Genomic DNA, 21,042 nt, shown 5'->3' on the forward strand with positions numbered 1-21,042 from the left:
GAGGACCCCCGACCCATCCAACTCCATCCTGCTCCTTGTCCCCTGACTGCCCCCTCCCAGGACCCCTGCCCCTAACTGCCCCCCGGGACCCCACCCCCTATCTAACCCCCCCACCCCGCTCCCCATCCCCTGACTGCCCTACTCAGAACCTCTGCCCTATCCAACCGCCTCCTGTTCCCCATCCCCTGACCACCCCGAACCTCCACCCCATCCAACCGCCCCCTGCTCCTTGTCCCCTGACCACCGCCTCCCGGGACTCCCTCCCCTAACTGCCCCCCAAGACCCCACCCCCTCTCAACCCCCCCCCCACTCCCCGTCCCCTGACTGCTCCCCCCAAACCTCTGCCCCATCCCACCCCCCCCATTCCCCATCCCCTGACCACCACCCCCAGAACCTCCGCCCCATCCAACTGCTCCCTGTCCCCTGACTGCCTCCTGGGACTCCCTACCCCTTATCCAACCGCTGGCCCCGGCCCCTTACCATGCTGGTCAGAGCAGCATGTCTGGCTGCCGTGCCACCTGGCCAGAGCCAGACACGCTGCCGCGCTGCCCTGCATGAGCGTACAGCCCCGCCGAGTGAACGGCGGCTTGGTTGCGGGGGATGGGGAACAGCAGGAGGGGCCGGGGACTAGCCTCCTGGGCCAGGAGCTCAGGGGCTGGGCAGGATGGTCCTGTGGGCTGGATGTGGCCCGCGAGCCATAGTTTGCCCACCTCTGCCTTAGAATATCAGTGATTTTTGGTGAATATGCTTATAACTAGAGACAAATGTTCTGCCCTTGGCTTGACTAAATAGGGGTCTAATTCTGAGACATGATGAGGAAGGCAGTGTATTTTAGTGGTTAGGACCTGTACTGGGACTGCAGGGACCTGAGTTCTATTGCAGCTGTGCAAATGACCTGCTGTGTGAGACCTGGAGCAAGTCTATGTATCTCTTTGTGCTTCTGGTTCTTCTCATGCCTTTTGTCTTGTGTATTTAGATAGATCCTCCTCAAAGAGGTTACAGTCTCTTATTATGTGTTTGAACAACATCTAGAACAGTTGGGCCTTGATTTTGTTTGAGACTTCCAAGTGCTACAATAACAAAAATTATTAATAATGATGAATAATACCAACGATGAGTAACTTCCCTTTAAGTTAAGTGGAGAGGCAGGTGATTTGCCCTTCAATGGTACAGGCTCTTTATGTATTTTAAAATTTAACACATAAATAAGAATAATGTTTTCATTCAAACTGAAAAATAAAACAAAAATCTACATGCTATCTGTCCCTTTGTGTAATTTGATCAGGGTTTAACAGTTTTACCTGGCTTATCTCTTAATGAGATATGTGCATGTGCACTATCAATTTACAGCCAGAGGTAGAGGTTAGATATTGCAGGGTGGCTGAAATATCTTGCCTGAGAAAATATTTTACACTTTTTCATGAAAACTGGTGCAGTGCAGTACCTTGATGAAAGACCTGGGCTGTTTTGTTTTGTTTTTTAAATCATCATATAAATTAAACCCAGCAGGTGGGAGGCTCCTGCAAAGATTGCAGAAGAGAAAACATCTGTACACTAAAGCGTGTGTTTGTAAGTCCTGAATTCAACCCATAATGTAAGCATTATTAACAGGATAAAACATTTTTTTCTTTTCTTGCCTTATCAAAGAAGGGCAAATAAAGCAGAATAACTTTCTAATCAGGCAGTTGATGCAACTTCTGAGTTTTGTATTAGAGACTCATTCCTGGTTTAGAAAATATCCCAGGACTTCATGGCTAAAAATTTATAGACAACAAAGATGTCATAGATGTCCTACAAACACATGCAAATATAGAGGTTACTACATAGATGTAGCAAAGGTGGGTGTTTTATATTTACAGCATTCTTCACATGACAGGGTAATTCTGTGCAAATCCTGAAAAACAAAACAAAATTAATTGTGACCGATAACAGAATGGTGTTTAACAGCCAGTATCTTTCTGAGTGTTTTTTGTCTGTTTACCTGGCCATCTGGACATTCACATCATTGTGCTAACCAAAAGGTATTGTGGAGTTGATTGTGAAAAAGATCTTAATAATGTATTGCTTGCATGACCTTCACCATATTGTAGATATTTCATTATATTCGTATAATAATAAATATAAATAAAATGTATATGCATTCAGATATTACAGCTCTTCTCGTTATGTTCAGTTATGTTTTGGGGGGAAATATTTTACAATATTAGCTATTTTTGACAGGACAATGTTATGGTGTTTGTCTTGTGAGACAAATATATGAGACATTGACAGTGAGACAATTTTATGAAACATTGTGCCACATCTTGTGTTTCTGAAACAGCAGCTTTGCTAGTATAGGGTTAGTGTAACAAAAATGTAGGAAATAAGGCTAGGTATATGGAATATAATAATAATGATAATATGCATAACTGGTTTCACAGGAGAAAATATTTTAAAATATGGTATACCAGTATATGTATCTTTAAAACTGCAGAAATTCTACTTTATGAAAAATTGTAGATTTATGTATTCCACTAAAACATGATAGACATATTTTAGAACTTGCCTATCTGTAGTAAGATGAATAGATGAGGGTTAGTATGTAACACTGACCACTTTGTTTGGAACAAAAACCATTTTAAAAATGTTGAAATTTGCCACAAAATAGAAATTTGACTCTCTAATTTCCATTCCCTTTGCACCAGCTCAGATGGAAACTTTCTTTTCTTCATAATTTTGTTTCAAAGAATTCTTGAAGCCAGACCAGCCTGTAAAATATAAATGCAAAGGTCCTCAATCTAGCTAATGTGTAAGAACTCTTTAAGAATATTAGCCTTAGGGTCAACTTACACTCAGGAGGAGCAGGTCTGTATTATGATGCACAGATATAAATAAAAGACCCCAATCTATACCTATTGCCTTTCAAATTATAGTGGCTGTTTCTAAAGTTAGCATGTTAATAATCCAGATCAGACCTTCCATTAAAATCTAGACATAAAATTTCATGTTTACAACATTTTCACGTAACACAATTAAAGCAAACAGCAAAGAAAGGAAAAAAAACACTTAACTCTTTCTCACCATATGCTGATTTGGAATATGTACAGTAGTGAGACTCAGATTCACTTATACTTTTTCACAAATAGGGAGTGCTATTCATTTCTATAGAAAATGTAAGGCACAAAAAAAGCAAGAGCTGATAGCACAGCAGAACGTCAGGTTTTGACCGCTTTACTCATGGAAGTAAATATGCCAACTTACAGCCTTTGTAGTTGGGATGGGGAGAATGCTGATCTACCAGTTGACTATTGCTACTACCTAATATTAAGGTGGAAACTAGAAGTGTGCCCAGTTGTGAATTCACGTAACCCATTGAGGTTCAGATATTATCCCTGAAATCTCTTCTGCTTGCTTCGTCCAAGCAACCAACATCACACCAATCTTATCTGGTTTGGAATCTCAGCCATTTAGCCCTAATCCATGTACCAAGTTCACCCGTACACCAAGTAATGCAATTGATTGTTTGGGCAGGTACTGATGAGGTGGAGACAGAAAGCTGTGTGTCAACAACATACTGATGACAGTGTATAGCCCATGCCTTCTCACTAACCCCAATGGCTACTTTTAATCAGAGGGAAGATAAAATGGAACTGTGGGTTGAGAAAATGCTACTTCGGTGTCTAAGTTGATATTTGGTGCCTAGATACTGTGATGTTTGATGCTTTAAAAATGTGAATATAATAAATAAATAGGCTTACTGCAGGGTGCTCTTCGTTTGTCTTGTTCATTGCATTCAGTTTCTTTATCATTGGTCTACAAGGTAAATTACTCAAAAGAAATTATTTAAAAATACATGCAGATAGGATTCAGCTCTGTAAATGGTAATGGTTTGGGATTTATTCATTTTTTAATTTGTACTAATTATCATCACTTCTATCAAATCCCCTGTTATGGCTGGCGAAATGGATAAACAAGAAATCTTGAGGTGGTGTCAGCAAAGGTTATGTTCTACTGCATGTAGTCATCCTATTCATATGCATGTATCATTTTTATATCTGAAGTTATGAGCATTGGCTCTACGCTTGTATTTAAAGTGTTTGCTGTAGGAAGCACGTAAGGTACATTTGGTCAACATAGTGTGAAAGGTTTATTCAAGTAATTGGGAGTACTCAGCTAACAATGGACCTTGAGAGACACCAATCCACATCTGAGCTTTCCTGGGAACATTCAAACTAACATGTAAACAATGGCATCGGCCTGAAAAAACTGAATCATTCATAGACCTGTGACTTGCCCAGGTGACCACAAAACTCCATCTTGTGGAGGGGATTTTACACAGGAGAGGAGAGAGGTTTCCACCCACAAGAGAAAAACTATACAAGCCCCTGGAAACCCCTCCATTTTGTCTTAAGCTGGCTCAAAAGATAGCCTCGCCACCCAAGGGATGTCTGAAAGGGATTGCTGGACCCAGACTAGGAGGAAGTCTAGTCTGTAAAATAAGCTTATTGGAACATCTCTGAGGGTGAGATTTACCCGCATTTAGTTTCCTATTGTATTAGGCTTAGACTTGCATGTTTTATTTTATTTTGCTTGGTAACTTACTTTGTTCTGTCTGTTATTACTTGGAACCACTTAAATCCTACTTTTTTATATTAAATAAAATCACTTTTACTTATTAATTAACCCAGAGGAAGTATTAATACCTGGGGAAGCAAACAGCTGTGCATATCTCTCTATCAGTGTTATAGAGGGTGAACAGTTTATGAGTTTACCCTGTATAAGCTTTATACAGAGTAAAATGGATTTATTTGGGGTTTTGATCCCATTGGGAACTGGGTATCTGGGTGTTGGAGACAGGAGCACTTCTTAAGCTGTTTTTAGTTAAACCTGCAGCTTTTTGGGGATGTGGTTGAGACTTGGGTCTGTGTGTGTAGCAAGCTAGCGTGTCTGGAACAACCTGGCAGGGCACTGAAGTCCCAAGCTGCCAGGGAAAATGGGCTTAGAGGTAGTCTCAGCACATCAGGTGGTAGCCCAAGGGGGTTTCTATGACCTAATCCCTCACAGTTTTCCTGATCGTGAACTCAAGAGACAGAGAATTCGCATGGCTCCTGCACCCCAGAGAGAGACAGGAGACTGAATCCCCAGGAGGCCTTCATGACTTGTAAGACACAGATATCCCTTTGGGAATATAAGGAATAGAGTGAGACTCCAGCTTTATCTTTAACTGTAGGAGAAAAAGAAACCAAGTGATTTGGTCTCTCAGATGGGACCTAGCCAGACTGGACAGTAAAAAACTGGCAAGGAGAATGTGGGGGGAGAGAAACAGTCTTGAACAAAGATGGTGTCTTGCTAGATTTAAACTTCTAGTTGCGTGTTTTCATGATCATTTGCTTGTAACCATGTCTGCCATATCTCTTTTACTTGGTATAATTTAATCCTTGCTCTTTGGTTAATAAACTTTCATTATAAATCATCAGTGCTGTGTAAATTCAATAAAGTGTGCGCTTCTAGAAAGCTAACAGGTTGGAATGTTTTACTGTCTCTGTAAAGACAATGAAACTCACACTTACTCTGTGAGGGTCCAGAGAGAGAGGGACTGGTCCTTGCATTGGGATGACTGTGGGGTGAATTTGAGACTTGTGGGCTGCTGGCAGGCTGTTGGGGACAGAGCTCTGGACCACGAATGTACAGTCATAAGACTCCAGGGTTACAAGACAGATGCTCTTGAACCCCTTATTGCCTGGGCTGAACCCCACGAATGTTAGCCAGGATTTCTCAGCAGATACTCTACTATTAACAGTAGCACAAGGTGTGGCCATTGATGCTAACGGGTTTAAAGGCTGTTGTTATTGTATTGCAGCCCTTCTCTATGTGGGTTTCTCTATAAAAAACAGCTGATTTTTTATCCTGAGTTTTCTTAATCCAGGCTGCGGTGTGATCAATAATAGTTTGGTAAAGAACAAGTCTCATATGTTGGCATTTATTTTCTGTGGGGAGAGAAACTAAGTAATTTTAAGCAACATAAGTTAATAGCCAACAGAAGTCTTGTAGGAATTAATTTATAGTTTGCTCACTTCATTTGGTTTGCTAACTGCTGGGCACAAAAATGTTTTCTCCCACCTTCAGGTGTTACTCTAATTAATGGTAAGCCTGGGGGTTTTCTCCATCTGTTTTGTACTAATATATTAAATATTAGTTTTAGAGGTGACAACTGGACGTCTCAACAGTAGAGTACATGTTAGCTCCAATTCAGATTGCGAGTGACCTGAACAAGAATTCAAATCTACTTCTGAGGGAGTTAAAGATTTTATCAACAGAAGCCATATTTTCCAAGACTGTATATTTTCTCTGGTTCTGAGTATTGTGCATTTTCACCAAATCATAGAATCATAGAATATCAGGGTTGGAAGGGACCTCAGGAGGTCATCTAGTCCAACCCCCTGCTCAAAGCAGGACCAATCCCCAACTAAATCATCCCAACCAGGGCTTTGTCAAGCCTGACCTTAAAAATATCTAAGGAAGGAGATTCCACCACCTCCCTAGGTAACGCATTCCAGTGTTTCACCACCCTCCTCGTGAAAAGGTTTTTCCTAATATCCAACCTAAATCTCCCCCACTGCAACTTGAGACCATTACTCCTTGTTCTGTCATCAGCTACCACTGAGAACAGTCTAGAGCCATCCTCTTTGGAACCCCCTTTCAGGTAGTTGAAAGCAGCTATCAAATCCCCCTTCATTCTTCTCTTCCGCAGACTAAACAATCCCAGTTCCCTCAGCCTCTCCTCATAACTCATATGTTCCAGTCCCCTAATCATTTTTGTTGCCCTCCGTTGGACTCTTTCCAATTTTTCCACATCCTTCTTGTAGTGTGGGGCCCAAAACTGGACACAGTACTCCAGATGAGGCCTCACCAATGTCAAATAGAGGGGAACGATCACGTCCCTCGATCTGCTGGCAATGCCCCTACTTAAACATCCCAAAATGCCATTGGCCTTCTTGGCAACAAGGGCACACTGTTGACTCATATCCAGCTTCTCGTCCACTGTAACCCCTAGGTCTTTTTCTGCAGGACTGCTGCCGAGCCATTTGGTCCCTAGTCTGTAGCGGTGCGTGGGATTCTTCCGTCCTAAGTGCAGGACTCTGTACTTGTCCTTGTTGAACCTCATCAGATTTCTTTTGGCCCAATCCTCCAATTTGTCTAGGTCCCTCTGTATCCTATCCCTACCCTCCAGCATATCTACCTCTCCTCCCAGTTTAGTGTCCTCTGCAAACTTGCTGAGGGTGCAATCCACACCTTCCTCCAGATCATTTATGAAGATATTGAACAAAACCAGCCCCAGGACCAACCCTTGGGGCACTCCACTTGATACTGGCTGCCAACTCGACATGGAGCCATTGATCACTACCCGTTGAGCCCAACAATCTAGCCAACTTTCTATCCTCCTTCTTGTCCATTCATCCAGCCCATACTTCTTTAACTTGCTGGCGAGAAATGTGTTTTCCAGCCACACAGCGCATTTGATCCAGTTCCCTCAAAAGCAAAGAGCAAGTTAATTGGTTAATACCTGGATGAAAATAAGTAAAATGCTTCATATAGGTTGTCAGGCTTCCTTCCTCATTCTGAACTTCAGGGTACAGATGTGGGGACCCGCATGACAGACCCCCTAAGCTTATTTTTACCGGCTTAGGTTAAAAACTTTCCCAAGGCACAAATTTCGCCTTCTCCTTGAACAGTATGCTGCCACCACCAAGTGATTTAGACAAAGAACAGGGAAAGGACCACTTGGAGTTCCTATTTCCCCAAAATATCCCCCCCAAGACCTTACACCTCCTTTCCTGGGGAGGCTTGAGAATAAACAAGATGAGCACAAACCAGCCTTGGATTTTTAAGACCCAAAAAAACCCAGTCAGATTCTTAAAAAACAGAACTTTATTAGAAGAACAAAAAAAGATGAGAACCACTCTGTAAGATCAGAATGGAAGATAATCTTACAGGCAGTCAGATTCAAAACATAGAGAATCCCTCTTGGCAAAACCTTAAGTTACAAAAAGACACAAAAACAGGAATACACATTTCTTCAGTACAGCGAATTTCACAAGCCAAAACAAAGAAAACCTAATGCATTTTCTAGCTAGATTACTTACTAACTTTACTGGAGTTGGAGGGCTTGCATCCTTGATCTGTTCCTGGCAGAGGTATCACACAGACAGAGAAAAGCCTTTTCCCCCCTCCAGATTTTAAAGTATCTTGTCCCCTCATTGGTCATTTTGGGTCAGGTGCCAGCCAGGTTACCCGAGCTTCTTAACCCTTTACAGGTAAAAGGACTTTACCTCTGGCCAGAAGGGATGTTATAGCACTGTATACAGAAAGGTGGTTTCCCTTCCCTTTATATTTATGACATAGGTGTAATAGCAAAGAGTGTGCCTGCTAAAAATGCATTCTTTGCTATTATTCTGGGATTGCTTACACCTGTTTTGCAAAGTCACTATAATTCAAGATGAGCAACAGGTTCTGAACTTTTTTTAAATAGCAGAACATAACTGACAGCACAGATGTCTTTCATTTAAAAATTGTCATATATTCTGTTTAAACATATAGTTTAAGTTAACATTTTGACTGAAATTTTGCACTGAACTGAAATTTAGTATCATAGATTTTTCCAGGGACTGAGGTGAGGCTGACTGGCCTGTAGTTCCCAGGATCCTCCTCCTTCCCTTTTTTAAAGATGGGCACTACATTAGCCTTTTTCCAGTCATCCGGGACTTCCCCCGATCGCCATGAGTTTTCAAAGATAATGGCCAATGGCTCTGCAATCACATCCGCCAACTCCTTTAGCACTCTCGGATGCAGCACATCTGGCCCCATGGACTTGTGCATGTCCAGCTTTTCTAAATAGTCCTGAACCACTTCTTTCTCCACAGAGGGCTGGTCACCTCCTCCCCATGCTGTGCTGCCCAGTGCAGTAGTCTGGGAGCTGACCTTGTTCGTGAAGACAGAGGCAAAAAAAGCTTTGAGTACATTAGCTTTTTCCACATACTCTGTCACTAGGTTGCCTCCCTCATTCAGTAAGGGGCCCACACTTTCCTTGACTTTCTTCTTGTTGCTAACATACCTGAAGAAACCCTTCTTGTTACTCTTAATATCTCTTGCTAGCTGCAACTCCAGGTGTGATTTGGCCTTCCTGATTTCACTCCTGCAAGCCTGAGCAATATTTTTATACTCATCCCTGGTCATTTGTCCAATCTTCCGCTTCTTGTAAGCTTCTTTTTTTATTTAAGATTAGCAAGGATTTCACTGTTAAGCCAAGCTGGTCGCCTGCCATATTTACTATTCTTTCTGCACATCAGGATGGTTTGTCCCTGTAACGTCAATAAGGATTCTTTAAAATACAGCCAGCTCTCCTGGACTCTTTTCCCCCTCATGTTATTCTCCCAGGGGATCCTGCACATCAGTTCCCTGAGGGAGTCAAAGTCTGCTTTTCTGAAGTCCAGGGTCCGTATTCTGCTGCTTTCCTTTCTTCCTTGTGTCAGGATCCTGAACTCGACCATCTCATGGTCACTGCCTCCCAGGTTCCCATCCACTTTTGCTTCCCCTACTAATTCTTCCCGGTTTGTGAGCAGCAGGTCAAGAAGAGCTCTGCCCCTAGTTGGTTCCTCCAGTACTTGCACCAGGAAATTGTCCCTTACATTTTCCAAAAACTTCCTGGATTGTCTGTGCACCGCTGTATTGCTCTCCCAGCAGATATCAGGGTGATTGAAGTCTCCCATGAGAACCAGGGCGTGCGATCTAGTAACTTTTGCGAGTTGCCGGAAGAAAGCCTTGTCCACCTCATCCCCCTGGTCCAGTGGTCTATAGTGGACTCCCACCACGACATCACCCTTGTTGCTCACACTTCTAAACTTAATCCAGAGACACTCAGGTTTTTCTGCAGTTTCATACTTGAGCTCTGAGCAGTCATACTGCTCTCTTACATACAGTGCAACTCCCCCACCTTTTCTGCCCTGCCTGTCCTTCCTGAACAGTTTATATCCATCCATGACAGTACTCTAGTCATGTGAGTTATTCCACCAAGTCTCTGTTATTCCAATCACATCATAATTCCTTGACTTTGCCAGGACTTCCAGTTCTCCCTGCTTGTTTCCCAGGCTTCGTGTATTTGTGTATAGGCACTTGAGATAACCCTCTGCTCGCTCCTCTTTCTCAGTATGAGGCAGGAGCCCTCCCCTCTCACGCGCTCCTGCTTGTGCTTCCTCCCGGTATCCCACTTCCCCACTTACCTCAGAGCTTTGGTCTCCTTCCCCCGGTGAACCTAGTTTAAAGCCCTCCTCACTAGGTTAGCCAGCCTGCTTGCGAAGATGCTCTTCCCTCTCTTCGTTAGGTGGAGCCTGTCTCTGCCTAGCACTCCTCCTTCTTGGAACACCATACCATGGTCAAAGAATCAAAGCCTTCTCTCCAACACCACCTGCTCTCCTCTTTCAATATGCTTTATAACATCTAATTTCACTTCTAATGTTACACTCTTACGTTACCTCTTAGACACAAGCCCAGTCTTAACACTTTGAATGTGTTTTGCACTCATGATGGCTACAGGACTGTACTGTACACAGGGCCACCCCGCCTCTTCCTGCCCCCCTCCACCCATGCCCCGCCTCTTCCTGCCCCTCCACCCATGCTCTGCCTCTTCCCACCCAGTTCCGCCCTCTCCTCTGAGTGCCTCATCCCCACTCCTTCCCCTTCCCCGCATGGCTCCTGAATGCCACCTAACTGCTGATTGCAGCAGGCAGGAGGCACTGGGAGGGAGAAGGAGGAGTTGATCAGCGGCCTTGCGGGCTGACACAAGCACAGTACTGTACTGTACAGTAGGGGAATGTGTTCCAATTCACATCAGTCATGCTCCGTGCAAATGATGGATATGCAGATCAGGACCAGCATGAATCGGAACACGTTCCCCAGTTGATGAGCACTGGATATCTGAAACAACGGATAAGGGGGAGATGTATACTGGGGACTCCCTGTAAAGGGGAGCAGGGAGATCATGGCTCCACTTCCTCTGATCAAAGCAGCAGGGAGCTCCCCCACCTCTCCTTGCCCTGGAGAAGCAAGGCTCTCCCATGGCTCCCTATTTCCTGGGCTAGTGAAGCGAGAGCTCCCCTCCTCTTTCAATATACTGCAAAGCACTTATCAGTGCTAACAAGGCTGATATTGGTGCCAGTTAAACCCATGGAGGTTAAAAGTTTTAATTCTAAGAAAGTGACAATGTCACACTCACATGATTTCAGCTACACAAATTCCCAGACTTTACAAAGTAGAAGGAATGCTAGTTGGCAGCTCATTACAAATATTCAGAGAATATTCAAGTACTTAGAGCTGTTTGAATTATCCTGCTTAGTCCTGCGTTAGACTAATCCTTTGTGCTTCTGTAGCTTTCTGCAAATTAAAGTATGCAAAAAGAATCGCAGGGCATTCATCATTTTGGAATTTCCATTGTTTGTTCATACTCACAGCAACTGAGTGCAGAATTCCTTTTTCTATTTACTTTTAGTTCCTGAACAATGCAATTGATATCAAATGTTACAGCATATGAATTGGAACATTCAGTAGTGTTTCACTGTCTGCCAGCAGCTGGATGAAACACCTTGCCATTTTTTTTTTCTGAATCTATAATTAGGACTTGCAGATCAGTAAACTAAAGCCTCGTAAAGCTGGAAGTCAAAATAAAGGATACCAGAAATATGTACAGTAGTATACAGAAGATCCACATTATTCAAAGTGTTATTAAATTATAGTGTGTAGGTTCCTTAATCTTATGCAGTATCTTTGCTCCTATTCCTGAAAGCTTTGAAAATCTATATAAATGAATCTATTGTTAGTTTTGTGCATTTTTCATTAGTTTTTTTTCTAAAAGCATTTCATGAAAATGTATATACAGGAAACATTAAAATGTTTGGTCATTTAAATCTCCACATACAGTGGTTGTGCCCCAAGACTTATTGTAAGTTTTTTGATTTGTTGTTTTTGTCAGGAACAGGGGTATAGGTGGTCTGGCCTAGTGATCACAGCTGGACTGAGGTCTGCACAGCAGGGACTGTAGTCACTGAGCAGGAGTTACAGGAATCAGAAGAGCTAGGTCCCATAAGAAAGAGTCAGGGTCAGAATCAAGCTGGGGTCAGAGATCAGAAATAGTACCAGGCTGGAACAGGGAGACATGAGTCAGGGTCAGAATCAAGCTGGGGTCAGAGATCAGAAATAGTACCAGGCTGGAACTGGGAGACATGAGTCAGGGTCAGAATCAGGCTTGGATCAGAAACCAGAGATCAGGAGATCAAGCAAAGTCTGTCATTGCAGCAGGCCAAAGTCTATGTGGTTGCCCAGACAACTTCCTGGGAGCTTGGCCAACCAGAGGACCGCAGGGTGCTGTCACTCTAGGTTTCTTGGGCAGTACTTCCTGTGGTGCCTACTTTCCACAGTGCTCTCTGGCTGTGCCCCTGCATGGCCTCCCGGTAGCTCTGTAGGAACATCAGCTGCCCGACTTTCTCATCCCCAGATCCTTACAGTTTTCCATTTCCCATTGAGTTTTTAAATCAAGTTTTTTGGAAGAATAATTCCCATTACTTTCTTATCTATTCTATATGGCCCTTATCACCATGATAGCTGAAAACCATCAATATTCCCTTTTCCTTTATACATTAGTGTTTACACCAAAATCCCCGATTTCTCTAAGCGTCTTCATTCTATGAAATTATCACATGCAACCTATCCAATAACTCCCTGATTCATACATAAGACACAACATTGACAAGCTCAGAGGGGAGGTCATGTTTTTTTCATTCTGAACCGTTCTGGATGAGGTCTGAGGTTCCAAAAGTTGTTGACAATGTAAAACAAGGGAGAAAGTTGTAAAGTATTTAAAAGGTTATTAGGCTGTCAAATATGAAAGTTCTGTGTTCATTTAAGGCCTGTTTGCAATACTCTTTCTCACAATGAATGTCACCTTAGTGAAACTACTTAAGCTGTAATTAACTGTTAGCAATTTCTCAGGGTATTTTGAATATATAAAAAAAAGAAGTGCAACAAAAATGGTTCTGTGTTGAATGGCTGCTTCAAAAATCAAGCAACTGATGGATTTTTAACTAGTTTCTTTAATGTGCGTGTGGCAAATTGCCAGCACTACTTTGATGGGTCTCGCGCTTTCTCTTCTTGGGGAGGGTTCAGGGCACCATTTCTCTCCCCAGAACTGGTGTATTAACTGCCCCACTAGTGTCCTAGAGGAGGGGAGGGGAGAGGGAAAGACCTGGGCCTGCCCTCTACTCCGGGTCCCAGCCCAAAGGCCCTAGAGATAGCAGTAAACTGCTTGAACTAGTGGTTTCTTCCCCTGGACTACTTCCCTCTCCTGCCCTTCAGCTTGTGGGGCTTCCTGCCCTCCCTCTGTATAGACTCCTGAAAGGTGCAACTCTGAACATAATTTTTGAATTACTTTATTTCCCTATTAGTTCTGGCATGACTACTTCTTTTGAGGGGAGGGGAGGAAGGCAACATGTGCAGAAAATCACCTCAACTTTTTAATTATTTTTTTAAAAGGAAAGTCAGATATCTGGAATTTTTAAATGAAGTCACTGGAAAAATAGTTCCCCCCCCCAAAGACCTGTGTGGCATTTCACAGTATGAAAGTAGGAGAATCTTGTACCCATTATTTTAACATTTAAAGAGATTTCACACCTGCCATTTTCTGAGACATCCGACTCTGGATTTTTTGTTTGTTTTATTACTATTACTTCTTTTCTGCACAAACAATGTTGCATGTTTGTGACCTCTACTGTCATAAGTAAAATGGAGTGAAAATCAGAAATTCCATCCAGTAGGAAATTTTGGTATTTCAACATGTTTTCTTCAAATTTTTTATAGAACAAAAAGTTCCAAAATATTTCAATTCAGAAATGACAAAATATTTCATTTCAGCATTTTCAATCCAACAAAAATATTTTGATGTTCCAAAATCCAAACATTTCATTTTGGCTTGTTGAACTGATCGGAAACCTTTCATTTTGAAAAATCCTTTATTTGCCCAGCTCTAAATACAATGTTCCTAATACATTGGCAACATCGTAAAGTTACACACACCAAGGAGAGCATCATTCCCGGAGCGTAGATTAAAGAAACATTTATTATAGTTAATAAGCAAAAATTTTGTGCTACTTAAGACATCTTGTATTGGACTTTAGTGACTTTTGGTGGGACAAGCTTTTTTGGGTCGAGTCCTCTGTAGAGAAAGAAACTGCTGATTGAGAGAAGCAAAGGACTCAAGCTTGGAGGAGTGGGTGAAATTGAAAGTGTTTTTCCTGGTTTTGGTTGAGTGGGTTGGGTTTTTTGTGCTTTTAATCACTTGGTTTTGATTTTTAAATTATTTTGTCTATGTCCCCATGAGTATGGTGGAAATTGGAGATTGCATTTTGATGATATTTTGTCAAGTCATGCATGTGATAAGTAACATAGCAAGGATGCGTATGTTCACAGCAAAAGCCCTAATGTCTCATCAAGTATGGTCATTTTACTAAAGCCTGGTCTACACTGCGGAGGGATTGATCTAAGATACGCAACTTCAGCTACGAGAATAGCGTAGCTGAAGTCGATGTATCTTAGATCGACTTAGAATCACTTACTTCGCATCTTCGCGGCGCGGGATCGACGGCCGCCGCTCCCCCGTCGACTCCACTTCCAACTCTCGCCGTGGTGGAGTTCTGGAGTTGACAGCAGAGCGATTGGGGATCGATTTATCACGTCTACACTAGACGCGATAGATCGATCACTACCCACCGATCCGGCGGGTAGTGTAGTCATGGCTTCACAGTGGGCTGGATTACCACCTTTCAATCCAGCCCAAGTAAGGGACAGTGCATAGTTACACTGCCCCAAGAGCAGGGATAGGTATTAGACTGTGACTCGGAGAGTCACAATTGGGTGCCAGCTTCTCCTTTGGTGAGGGAATTAATCTGTACCAGCTCTTTTGCTAGACCGGTATACTACCACAACTGCATTTATGGGGTGGAGCCAAGGCTCCACTCACTGTCTTTCTCTCACTGTCCACTCCCCATCCAGAGAGAGGAAGAAGCAGCCTGCCATTCTCTGCTTTCCTTCCACCCTTTTGCAGGGTTTGGCAATGCAGATAGCTGTGCAGGTGAGTAAGGGGGCTCTTTATTCCTCTTTGCAGGTGCAAAGCCAGCTCATGAATGACCACCCAGTAACCAGTCTAAACTGATCAAAAAACAATGAGTGACTAATCAAAGCTGACATCTGTAATTAGTGTGTTTTATATACATTTTTGTATTGGTTGTGGTTTCTTAAGAAAATAAAGATATCCTCATGCTCACAACATTGCTCATTGTTCTTGTATTATATTAATCAACTTATATCAGTTTTACCCTCTACCGTATGCTAATGTATACAAGTTCTAATGTTTCCATGAATAGTTATGATGACCTTTCATGGAAGTTAAAGAAAACCCCATCAAGCATACCTACATATTTGACCTCATTTTGCTACTTTTCTGCATGTGTATTCAAACGTATAAAAAAATGCAATATTTTTTTCCTGAACACATACATAAATGTGACCAAATGGCAGCCCTGTTTCCATAAATGTGCCTACATTTTTGAATAAACACAAATGATGCTTGTTTTTAAATAAGATTTCTGTGTACTACATTAGGATGTCTAATGGGAGAGTCGTCAGATTTCCTGGTTTCTTGGTCACGGACTGATGATATCAAACCAGGGATGCAGGTACAATATGCTTTTCTCTTTCCACTCATCATCCACCAAAATTTCAGCCTCTGAGAATGATCATGAACAATGTGGGTGCTGAAAATGAAATTCAAAGCCTGTTTACATAAACACCAAAGCATGAACTTCAATTTGAAAAAGCATGCTCTCATCGTAATTACTGTACATGCAGTGTGTGTTTGATTGGATGATTACTGACAGGCTTTGGCGCTTGTTTTCTCCATTACTGCCATTGTTTTGTTCATCAGTGTCTCAGCAGTTTGCAGGACTTTTATTTGTGAGATGACAGTCCTATCATCACCAAGCTTTTGATGTTACAGCCATTTTACCATAAGTAAGCTGAGCAGTTTTGGGTTAGGAAATGGAAATGCATTTCATTCGGTCTTGTCAACTGTCTCATTACTCTCCACTCATCAGATTAGGTATTTAATTCTGAGAAATAGCTCAGCAGCTTTTCATCCTTTTTGTGCCTTAACAGAAGCACTTTTATTTGATCAAGTATGTGTATTTTGTCCATCTCTTGTTCTGCTTGTTCATATATCTGTTTCTGAAGATGCTTGTTTTCCTTTAACATCATATATTGTTGAAGACAACCTGAAGTTAGCTAATGGCTTCTGGTGAGAACAAGCACTGTGGGTGCTCTCGATACCTGTGTCTGAGTTTCAATTATAGTGTCGCTGCTTTGCATTTCACCATTGTTGTCAAGAGACTCTAAAGCATAACCACAGGAGCTTCCTCTCCCAGTATATGGGGATTCTGTGGTGGCTCAGAGACAACATAATGACTTGTACACCACTTTCCTCCCTGTAGCCACCGTAGGGAGTATTTTCCAGGGAAAGCGGGATGTATCGGGGATTCTCTGTACTCCAGTGATCCCTGGATGACCCTGGGGTCTGTTAGTCATCAGGCTTCTCTAATTTATGCTGGAGGATTGGACTTGCACACAGATATCCAAGGACTGGGATAGTGTAAAGGTGGCTTAAAGCCACCTTTTTTTATACTCCAACTACCCACATGATTCTCATCCAAAGCTAAAGATCTGGGCCATAATTTTTGCAATCGTGTTTACAACATGTTAAAATCTTAAATGGGAAGGGTATTTAAGCAGTCATCCTCTATGGCATGATTCTCCTCTTGCTTACACTGATGTACATCAGGAATAACTCCACTGACTTGAATGTAATTACACCAATGTAAAACTGTTGTGAGAGGATAAAAATGGCATTTAAATGGCAGCACTGTCGTGTCTGTAGGGTGCTTACTCATCTTGCTTACTTAAATTATTAGAATCAAAAAAGATATCAGATTTTCTCTCTCAACCAGATCAGAGAGAAAAGTGTTGTTATTCATATAGAAGGGGTCAGATCTCAGCTGATACAAATCTACATAGCTCACTTGATTTAAAGGATCTATACAGATTTATACCAGCTGAGAACCTATTCCTTTTATGGTATATCATATTCATATATTTTTTCAACATTAGTAGTATTTGCCACTTTTGATCACTTGTGCATTGAAACACATGAGTCAGAGTATTTGTCCGAAGTTGATCTTTATTTTGATAAAAAGAACGAGGGGTACTTGTGGCACCTTAGAGACTAACAAATTTATTTGGGCATAAGCTTTCTTGGGCTAAAACCCACTTCATCAGATGCATGGAGTGGAAAATGCAGTAGGAAGATATATAGATATAGAGACAGATAGATAGATAGATGCAGTAGGAAGATATAGATATAGATATACACACAGTAGGAAGATATATATATATATATACAGAGAACATGAAAAGATGGGGGTTGCCATACCAACTCTAATGAGACAAATCAATTAAGGTGGGCTATTATTTTGATAGGAATGTGTCTTTCTGTATAATTTTTATATAGAGATTTAGGTGCCTTTTCTCTGATAACAATGTATTCTCTTGACTGTTTAGGATGATAGAACCCTTAAATGAAGGTAAATTATTTTTAATATTGCAGCTACCGTGTAAGCAATGAACTGACTGAGAATATCATCACAGACACATGGAAATGGCCGTTTTCCCAGTACCATTACCCAGCATGAAATTGCCCCAAACCCCCATTGTTGCAGTTTAAGTTAATACCCACAGAGTGGGGTCCATGCCATTGCACAGAGTGTCAGTAATGCAATATTCAGTCTGAAGCGGTCGGGGACTGATCATCCCCTTATCTCCCTGAAAACAGCTTTAGTCAGTGGGAAATCTAAGTCTTGTACCTCCCTGCACATTGGCCTGCTGCTGCATTATTTTTCATCCAGAAGTGATAGACAGAGCTTGCTTTGGATCATGTCTGTGCTGACCCTAGAAGAGTAAACAGATGTCACTATTAAAGGTGAAATATGACTCACCTTCTAACCATTCACACAGCATTCCCAGCTTTCAGAGACACAAGAGGCAAGTGGGCAAATCCACGAATGTCATTGTGTCTCTCATCTAGCAGCAGAGTGCTGTCCTTAGACAACCAGTCAGGAATACACACACAAACTGAATATGGATTGGCAGCTACTTGAAATGACTGTGTGAAACCAAGGCTTTTAGAGAGGCAAATGGTATCTCTTCTTTAGTAGAATGTTACTGAAAATAAGTGCAGAATATTTTTTCAGTAGATAAGTGAGTGTGTGTGCGCACTTGTTTGTTTTCTTCCTCAGGAAAAAAAAAAAGTGTTTTCAGGATTGACATATTTGATTGTTTCAGCTCTTTTTCAATATTGAGTTTTTGCCAAGGTTGTTAACAACAAATAGAGCATACAACTAAGAGAGATTTATTAGTCATCCTCCAGATACCTCACAACCCGGTTATTATCTCACTCTCTAAGCCCACACAAAGAACAAAATCAAATCATATAATGCAGAACAAAATAAAATGTGACTTGAAGGTGGGAGGTACCTTCACTATATAATAATCATTCCAATGAATACAGTATCGCATATTTTCATGTATTAATTCCAAATTTATTGATGTAACCCAAAAATAGTTTCCGTATGTACTAAGGCTGTGTCTGCACTTGCAGCTGGGGATGTGATTCCCAGCTTGAGTAGACATACTCGTGCTAGCTCTCATCAAGCTTGTGTGCTAAAAATAGTAGTGTAGCCATAGTAGCATTGGCAGCAGTGCGTGACGGCATGGGCTAGCCACCCTCAGTACGTACCAACGGGGTCTGGTCAGGTTTATACTCAGGTCGGCTAGCATGTCCTGCCTATCACCTCTGGCTGTGCTACTGCAGCTACACGACTATTTTTAGTGTGCTGGCTTGAGGAGAGCTAACATGAGCATATCTACACAAGCTGGGACTCAACCTCCAATTCCAAGTGCAGACATAGCTTAAATATCCCCTATTGTATATTTTCAAAATAGCTCCTTCAAGAAATGCCATGAGTAAGGTAGGTTAGCCACCAGACATTCGACTTCAGTTGGTGGTGCACTGTATTTTCAGACTCTCAATTATTCTATCTGACATCTTAATCCAACTTGCATCCAGATTGCCTTCCTCAGTTAAAAGTTCTTCAGATCAGAAGTATCATTTCATATACAGTAGGATTAGCCGTAAAGTCCCCATCACCTTTTCCAAATATTCTTTTGTAACTTTACAATCCCAAAGCATGTCGATAACATTACTGACATAATTTTGACATCTCCAACAAAACTTTGTAGGTTTCACACCCCATCTACCCATTTTCTGTGGTATTTATTGTATGGTATATGCCTTTTTAAAAACATTCCCACCACCTATTTTCATTCTCCCACTCAATTTCATTTTTCACTGGCCATAAGTGCCCATTACTGATGCTTCTTAGAAATGTAGATACTTGGCAAGAACTAAATCTGATTTTTTTCAGTAATGTGGCATGATCAAATGAGGGCCAGTCCTCATCTGTTCTAAATTGGTGCGACTACTCTGTCTGGCCCTCTGTGTTCATGCATGCTGAAAAGATTCATATTTCACCCTTATTCCATGGAACACATCAGAAGCATGTGCACCTTATCAGAAATATGTTTGGTTATATTTCAGTCCTTATTATTTGTATGCTATGTGCTATATGCTTCCATACATATTGTTTATTTAGTTAAACCTCCAAGTAATAATTTCTCATTTAAACCTCATTAAATAGTCTAGTAGCTGTAACATTTCCTTTACCTTGCAGATTGGTTTCTGTTTTGCTTGGGACGTGTCATGCTGTGCTTTGAAACAAAATTGACAGTTTGGCATTGCAGCTAAATGGAAAATTCTGTCACTTCCAAAATATGTGGTACATACTTAGTGCAGTGTCTCATGAAGCTGCAAAGGCCACATTTCCTGCCCCTCTGTAGTCAGGAGTCTGATTTCTAGTGGCAATGCACAACTTCAGTCACAGTGATTATAAGCAAGTTTCCTGATGTGGATGCCCAGCGTGAAAGAGAATTATAATAACTTGGCACCTTTTAACTGTTAATATTTGAAATATAAGTACCTTTGACAGGACTTTGCCATTAGGAAGGTAAAGAGTGGAGCCATCATACTCCTGTGAGTAGGATTTATTCTGAGTGTCATGTGATAAAGAATATAGAGACAGGGAAGAAAGTCCGTTCTGTTGAATGGTATTACTGAACATTGTTAAGCTCGGTAGTTGTGTATCTTCATTTGAATAGTTATTTAAAAATGTGTACTTACTTCCTTTTTTACAGAAAGAGTACTCAGTGCGTTGATATTAATACAGACCTTAGATGTAACATGTTCTTGTTTTAAAAGTTGTCATGGTCATTTGCTTGTGCTTCCTTTGATGTATGGAATAAGTCCCAGTTTTAAAGCTTCCTAGTTACTGCCATTTTTTGCCCTAGTGCATTGTTATAACAAGAAAACTGTATAGACTTGAGATGCAATTAGTTACTAACTTAGGCTGTTTATGAGAACTGAGCTGAACAGCTGGAAGGTGCTCTGTTTAGGGATACCATAACCAAGACTTCAGGTTGCATTATTTATCAAGATTGGTAGTAAACATTAAGTATTTTTCAGTGAGTGTTTGAAATATAATTTGTAAAACCAAACCCTATGTACTAGACCCCCAGCTATTGTATATCAGTATTACACCAGCAAAGTTGATGGAGCTGTGATGATTCACATCAGCTAAGGATCTGCCCCTATATATTCACTAAGGGCCTGATCCTGCAAAGAGGGTAAGACCCAGATCTTCAAAGGTATTTAGGCACCTGGCTCCCATTGAAATCAACATCAGTGGGAACTGAAGGTGCTTAATACCCAGGGCCGTTCCTAGGAGGGTGCGGGGCCCGGGG

General features: G+C 41.6%; 1 protein-coding gene across 3 annotated transcripts in view; it reads left to right on the plus strand.

The window, feature by feature from the left end:
* Nucleotides 1-21,042, plus strand: part of DOK6 (docking protein 6) — a 437,516-nt gene that overhangs the window by 352,587 nt on the left and 63,887 nt on the right. For 2 of the 3 annotated variants that reach the window (XR_006288609.1, XM_037892901.2), the window contains exon 8: nt 15,682-15,755. The exons of the other annotated variant lie outside the window; for it this stretch is intronic. Coding sequence is in view for 1 of the 2 variants with exons in the window: in XM_037892901.2 (XP_037748829.1) it covers nt 15,682-15,755 (74 nt within the window). In the remaining variant the exon portion in view is untranslated. The remainder of the gene's footprint in view (nt 1-15,681; nt 15,756-21,042) is intronic. 3 annotated transcript variants of the gene reach the window in all.

Source organism: Chelonia mydas, chromosome 2, assembly GCF_015237465.2.
Source record: "Chelonia mydas isolate rCheMyd1 chromosome 2, rCheMyd1.pri.v2, whole genome shotgun sequence".
In the NCBI taxonomy this organism is placed as follows: Eukaryota; Metazoa; Chordata; order Testudines; family Cheloniidae; genus Chelonia; species Chelonia mydas.